This window comes from Pseudomyrmex gracilis, unplaced genomic scaffold (assembly GCF_002006095.1).
Source record: "Pseudomyrmex gracilis isolate BER0280 unplaced genomic scaffold, ASM200609v1 scaffold_351, whole genome shotgun sequence".
Taxonomy (NCBI): domain Eukaryota; kingdom Metazoa; phylum Arthropoda; class Insecta; order Hymenoptera; family Formicidae; genus Pseudomyrmex; species Pseudomyrmex gracilis.
This window is the reverse complement of record NW_018020935.1, coordinates 28146-35642: the sequence shown is the minus strand read 5'-3', so window position 1 is coordinate 35642 and position 7497 is coordinate 28146. Positions and strand designations below refer to the sequence as shown.

The following is a 7497-nucleotide window of genomic DNA, read 5'->3' as shown; positions in this document are numbered from 1 at the left end:
ACGTGAACACGTATATATGTATATATGTATATACACGTATAATTTCCGCACAACACCTAGCGAACGGCTCTCATGACCGAATATATATTTATTAGTTTGGAAACTTCGGAGCCTTAAAGATTCTTTAATTAATTAATTGTTACTTGTTTTTCACATGTGATTTTTTTTGACATCGGTACGCCGATCGATGGAATGCGAACTTGCAATCTCACGATGCATCTTTCGTCAGCCGAAACGCGCACGCGGCTCGGCACAACTCGCTACTAAAAGCCGCGCGAATGACGCCTGCCGTGTAGTCCAGGAACGACCGTTCTCATGTCATCACGTCCGTTTCTGTTTCAGTATTCAGCAAGGGCCAATGCGAGACCGTGGCATATAGATTCCTGAACAAACGGGGCGGTTACGTCTGGGTCGTCACGCAGGCCACCCTCATCCACTGCTCCAAGCAGCAGAAACCGATCTCCGTTGTCTGCGTCAACTACGTTCTAAGGTAGGATCTTACCGTCATCTCTCTTCTGTCATCCCTTCTGTCGTCTCGATGATGGCTTTCCTTCTCGTCCCCGGAGTATCTTCGACCTTCGCTTTTGCTTCACTATTTGCATTAACATAATTTATATCTTGTATATCTGTCCAATGAAATTGTTTACAACGACAAGATGACTTTTTGATCAATTTACGTATTTCAGCTTACATCTCTCGACAGATATTGCTTCTTCTGAACTAAATCTAGTTTTTTTTTTTTTTTTTGGCGGGGCAAATAATTTTATTCTATAATTCACGTTTTATGATGAAAATATGAAAAATTTTAATTACATTACCTTTATATCGCTTTTTCGCAAAATGTGATTAGCTGGTCTTTGAATTAGAATATAAACGCGCGGCTTGCGAAATTTACACGCAACCTGAATTCAATCGGATTCGTTTGGACCGAAACAACTCGCGGATCTGATTATTGCATCATACGTTTCTTCTCAACGAAAGGAAAAAAAAAATCGCGCAATCCGCAATGAACGATGAAGTTTCCGGAGGCGGTTGAAGATTGCGTCATTTCGGAATAACCGTCGCGCAAACCGTCTGTGTGTTCGTTTAATTCCGCGATGTTACTCATAATTACCGCGCGTGATATATAATGAAAGTTAATACTAATATCCATCGCGCTACGTTATAGTGTCCTTCGGCGTTCCGTTTTATTAATTGAATCTCGCGCTTGTGTAATTATTAAATTGAACTTGCGCGAACTTAGCGCGAAACGCGTGTGCTTTTTTAATTAAAACCTGAAGCCAACTGTGTGCGCGTAATAAATCGCATCAATTTACTGGATACTTTGAGAGAAGGAAAAAAGAAACGCAATCAGTTATAACAACTGTCGATCTCGCGTTCGCTTGATTAGCCGGGGATTATTACACGCGAATTACTTCCTACACTGCTATATTGCGGACACGCTACTTCCGCCTATTTCCGGCAAAAACCGCGAGGGAGTAGTCACGCAAGGTAAGTGCCTCCCTTGTTTTCTTTCTTTTACGGCGTGGATTCAACCCTCGACTGGTCCGTTTTATTACGGGCGCGAAAATAATTTTACCGACACAATGTGAGAGTCTGCCGATAATTCAGTAGACAATTTCGACTGCCCAACTAATGCGTGTTTATTAAGCTTAAGTTTTTAGCGCATTCCGGTCTCTCTCAATATTTTATCCGCGTAACGCGCAAGAATTATTTACCAACAAAAAGTATATCAAGTTTATTTAATATTTAATATTAGTTTATATTAGTTTATATTAATATTAATTAATATAATATTAGTATATAATATACATTTAATATTAGTTTATATCAAGTTTAGTCGTAAAAGTTTTTTATTTTCACTTCAAGTTAAAAGTTAGTCACAGAATTTGACCAAAAAAAAAAAAAAAAAAAAATCTCGCACATAAAAATAATAAAATAATATTTTTATATTTTTACGCGTATTTTCTTTCTTTTTTCTTTCACATTCAGAAATACAATACGTTTGAATATATCAATGGGAAAAATCGACTTTTGTCTCTGGTGATTTTTTTAAAGTTTATTTAAATTTTTTACTGCTTCGATTTTTTGTTGATTTCTTTCTCGCGAATATCTTTTGTTGTCTTCGCGTCTTCGCGCATTCGATATCTCGCGCCACTCAAGGGTTGATCTCGCGCCTTATCGCGCGAGGAGACAGTCGACATATCTAATGCTCTCTCTCTCTCTCTCTCTCTCTTTCTTTCTCTCTGCTTACGCTCGTATTCCTTTTCTTTGAGCATATTTCTATTATGGCTTTCTCCTCGCTTTTTCACGCTTTTTTTCGCTTTGTCTGTCGAAGATACTCCGATGATAAGCGCGGCTGCCGTTCGAGCGCGCCGCCGCTTTTACGAGCCGAGTCAACGGCGCCTCTTCGAAATATTGCTCGCGTTTTCTTTTCCGCTATTTCTCCTTTATACTTTCGGAAACTTGAAATTACTCTCAACGCTTTAGTAGTGTGTGTGTGTGTGTGTGTGCGCGCGTCAATCAATTTACTTGCACAATTCTGCAATTTTCTTTCGTTTATTTATGCTAGTAATTGCGATATTTATATCGCAAAAATTGTTTTACCAACTAAACAAAATAATTTACGTGAAATTGCAAACAAAAAACGATATACAAACGCTCGAGAATAAAAGTTACTCCAAAATTTCAATTTGCGTCATCGCGCAGTCAATATCGTGCCACAACGTTTCCGTTTGTGAGATTGAAATCGCGAATACAAAAAAAAAAAAAAAATATCGAAAGCATCAGCACCGGTTTTTCGCTGCCGTGCGACATACGGCGTGCCGCCGCTAAAAATAAACTTCTCTCGCTATTGGGAAACACGTAAAAAAAAAAACGGGAGTTTCGCGCCCTCGCGCAGCGAAACGTTATCTCTTTTTCGACCCCCCCGTGGTTCTGAATTTCGCCGGTAAGTCGCTCTCTCCGTGATGGAAAAGAAAAAAACGACAAAAGTCTCGTGGCCCATATAAAACAACCCCTTTTCCTTTCCTGTCGCCCCGGGTGTCGGGCGTTTCCAGTGGCTTCGGAGAGAAAGAGAGAGAGAGAGAGGGAGAAAGGGATAGTCGACAGATTCCGATATTATCCTCTAACCCCGAGTAGTCTCCCTCTCTCCCGCTGTTTTTCCCGGATGTTTTTCCACCCCTGCGCAGCCGCTCTTACTCTCCCCCACTTTTTCCATTGACTTTTTCATACTCTCGATTTCGTCGGAGAACGCGCGCGGATCTCCAGTCGGCTCCGATACCGGAAGCGGAAAAGCTCTCACGTCAGGTTCAAGATCTCCATCATGTATGTAACGTATAGTGTATTTTTTTTTGTTTTTTTAATAAATATATATATATATATATATATATGGAATAAGTGCTCTCTATAGTCCTAGATATAATTGTTGAATTGTTTTTGCGCAAACGCTGATAATGTAAATATAATTTATTTTAAAGAGGGCTCAAGTAGGGCCGAAACGTTTGTCATTTGTTAAATGTTAAATTTTATTTGAATTTTATTTGCGTTTTATTTGCATTTTGTCTCTAAATAAAAATTTTTTAAGATCCATTAAAAGCTCGAAAAAGACCTTGTTATATATATTTTTCTATTCATATACTTATTGATAATTTATTTTATTGATTAATTATACGTCTTTCGAACTTCTTTCTGCAATAAAACGTTTGTTATTTTTTATTGACTGAAAATAAAGTAGAAACATTTATTTTAAATCATGAAAACGAGATCTTTGTACCAATCCGTTGTGCGTATAAATTTATTTATCGACTACTTGGCGATATACGATACATTTCTGTGAATATGCTTGTGCCGGCTTGATTATTAAAATTTTAAGCCACATGATAGAGACTTTTGGCGCTCGACCGATACCGTATCCTCCCATCAGAGTTGCTTTAGACACATGTTTGGATAATATTTGCAACAATACCGTAATTACGCGCCTGCTGATCAAAGTCTCGCCGCGGACTTTCGACACATTTGTTTTATCCGGTTTTATCTCTCTCGTGTCGCTTTTCGAATCGCCGTGGACTTTTCTCGGTGTTCGGTGTTCGTTCCTGTTAAAGCAACACACGAAGCAGAGACGAGCAAAGAGCATCATCGGCTCCTCTCGGCCTCATCCTCTCTCTCATCTGGACGGAAGCGACGCGCAAGCGTGACGGACTCGCGGCGCCGCGGCCGCTGCTCCTCCCGTCGATATTCGCGTGCGCGTTTATAGCCGTGACATCCACCGCCGCATCCCGTCGTCGTTCGTTCGAGACCCCCCTTGGTAGTCGAACGAAAGCGAGAGCGACCGGCGAAAGTGGTGCGTCGCGCAAGCCCAGTGTCGTGGCCACTGAGCGGTCGAGAAGTTGAAAGTTCGCATGTTTATCCTGTGGACGATGTTGACGTTAACCGTGTGAAGTATTTGCTCCGAACGACGATATAAGAACGAATCGAATGACGGGGACCGACTGGGAGAAAGAGAAATATTTTCTCGTGAAAATATTTTGGTCATTTTTTTTTTTTTTTTTCAACTTTCTCTTTTCAGTTTGAAGTTCGAATCAATTTTTAATTTAATTTTCACATTTTACTCCCGGGGTGTGTGTGTGTGTGTGTGTGTGTGTGTGTAAATGCAAACCGTATAATTTCTCATCTGAAGAGAAACGTACCTATACTCGCATCGATTTACCCGGGAGACTGAGGGGAGAAACGCGATATCTCTCTTTCCGCTCCTCGCGCGTGTTCGGCCGCTCCTCTTACAAGAAAATCCGCGCACGGGATGTATCATTTTTGAAAGCTACTGCGCGTAAAACCGCGACATCCCGCTCGGCGAGAGCACGTTGCGCGGATTACACAATCGTATAGTGTATTATCCGTATCTTGTTGTGTGTTACCCCGTTTTGTAACACACCAATAGCACGGAAACGTGTGTGTGAGGTGAAACAACCGCAGTGTACGATTAGTCGTAGTCCTTACGTTAAGGCCGAAAAATATTCGCCGAGTCATTGAAGACCCGTTGTCCGCGCGAGTTTTTTTTTGTTTTTGAAAAAAAATTACAGTTCTCTACATTTCACGGATGTTTTGTCGACGATAATTCTCGATAGATAAGAACCGAAAGCGGAAACATTGCTGTGAGGCTTAGATAAGCGTAATAGCTAGCTAAAAATAAAAAAAGCCGAGAGTCAACTTGTAGGGAACTCGTTAAAGAAAGAGTGTGTGTGTGTTGCCTCCGAGAAATGTTCAAGGTTGTTCTTTCTCGTCGTCTGCAAAAAAGAAAACCATGTACTTTCGTAAAAAAAATGAAAAAAGAAAAACATTAATAGATGTGCTGAGTATTGCGAGACAAACTCCAAGTGCCTGTCGGTGGCCTTAACAGGGAAGGCGACGGCCCGGAAAGCCGGAGATTCCAGGTTCGACTCCTGGCTGAGGAGTTTTTTTCGCAATATTTTAAAATTAGTTAGGAGGGTATACGGTGGGTCCTTCATATATACGTGATGCAAATCCGGCATCCTATACGGAAGAAAAAAATTATTTCGTTAAGTATATGTGTATGCATATATATATATATATATATATGTATATTTTTTTTTTAAGCACATTCTCTGCACAAAACATCCTGCAAAACGGCTCACACAACCCGAATTTAATTCATTCATTACCCGAGTCGAAATTTAGCGTCTACATTGAACCTCAATTTTTCTTTTTTTATGTAAGAGTAAGAGAGAAAGTAGATCCTATTTTGACGCTGCTATACGTCCGAAATTTCCTTTTTTCCTGCTAAAGTTTTAAAGTAGGGTTTCAATTCTCAGCTCAGACTGCGCATTGCAGGCTCTGATAGGCTCAAAATAAGTTCTGACAGGCTCAAAGTAGGAGTAAGAAAAAAAGTAGATGCTACTTTGACGCTGCTACATCCGAAATTTCCTTTTTTCAAAAATTGAGGTTCAATGTAGACGCTAAATTTCGACTCGGGTAGTTTAAAGACTTCCGAGCCTCGACGAATCTTATTCTTCCTCATTATTAATTTAAAAAAATTAATGTTCAGTTCTCGAGATCAAGATTGATCGCGAACGCTCGGTCGCGCGTACAAACTGAATTTAAAAAACTGCAATTTAAAAAAAAAAAAATTAAAAAAGCAACATGTGCGAACGAGGAACGACACATCAGTCGTCGAAGACGACGCAATAAAAGCGGCGGGGCTATTATCTAATGGAATATCAGCCGTTCTAAAAATCGCGCGCGAAATGCGACTCGCTGAGAGGATTTGACATCGCGGAGACGTGTGCGACCACGTGCTCAAACGGCGTCTCAAAATAATTCTCTGCGTCCTTAACGTCAGTCGTCGTCGTCGTCGTCGTCGTCGCCGTTGTGGCTGCAACTTTTCGATCTCGACCCGGTTACGCGAACGACCTCGCCGAATTCACTCGGCACACATCGTCGGTCCCGTTTCTAGCTCCTCATCGGTAATCGACAGCTCGTTTCACGACAGTCAAGAGCCGTTCGGTCGAAACGTTTCACGGTGCGGAGATACGGTTCGGCGCTCACGAGAAGAAAGCTGAGCGCATGGCGCATATGCACACGCGCGGTAATAAATTGCGATGGAAGCAACAATGTCGCAATAGAAATACAATATCGTTAATACACTGAGAAAAAAAAGTTGTGTTGAAGTAACAAAAGTAGTATTTAACAATTAAATCTTATTGAAGCTCGACAAGTTACTAAACTAAGAAATATATTATCGGTCATCCGAGCCGATCGCAGGATGTTGTGCGGAAAACGGTGTATATATATATACATATATATATATTTGTTCGCGTGTAAATTTTTACGCGCGAGTTTTTTGAATTGAATATCAATTCTTAAATTCATATTGGATGCTAGATTTGCTAGATTTAAAATAGTATTTGATTCAACTATATGCAGCGGTCACGAGCTGTCAATGAAATATTGATTAATGTAAGAAGATATCATGTTTCAATAGATATAATAATTAGGTTATACCGAAAGACAATTTATATAGTTGTTTTAACAAAATTATAATTTGTTTTAAATACAGGTAACTTTGAATGTACAACACAATAGGACAACACAATATTTTGTCTGCTTATAAAAATAAGCAGTTTGATTAGATGAAATACTTGGTACAAAGAAATTCAGATTATATTCAATTAAAGTAAATGAGAATTGCCTATTTCATCTTTTTTAACAGTATCTTTTATTTGAAATTATCACAATTTACGTTCGACAAAACAATTCATGATTTAGTGAATTAAATATGTTCATTACCACTATTGTTAATTCAACTTATACGAATTTGTTATCTTTATTACCATACACCGAAAAAATTATATTCTCGTAAGTAGAAGATTTTATACTTAAAAAATCTTCTTAAAGATTTTAGATGATATTCTTCTGAAATGAAGAATATATTCTTAATTTAAAGAATAATTAAGAATGTTTTTAATTAAGAATTAATTAAGA

General features: G+C 39.2%; 1 protein-coding gene across 1 annotated transcript in view; it reads left to right on the top strand.

The window, feature by feature from the left end:
* Positions 1-7497, top strand: part of LOC109860229 — a 42327-nt gene that overhangs the window by 10064 nt on the left and 24766 nt on the right. The window contains exon 7 of the mRNA XM_020439167.1: positions 343-490. Coding sequence (XP_020294756.1) covers positions 343-490 — 148 coding nt within the window. The remainder of the gene's footprint in view (positions 1-342; positions 491-7497) is intronic.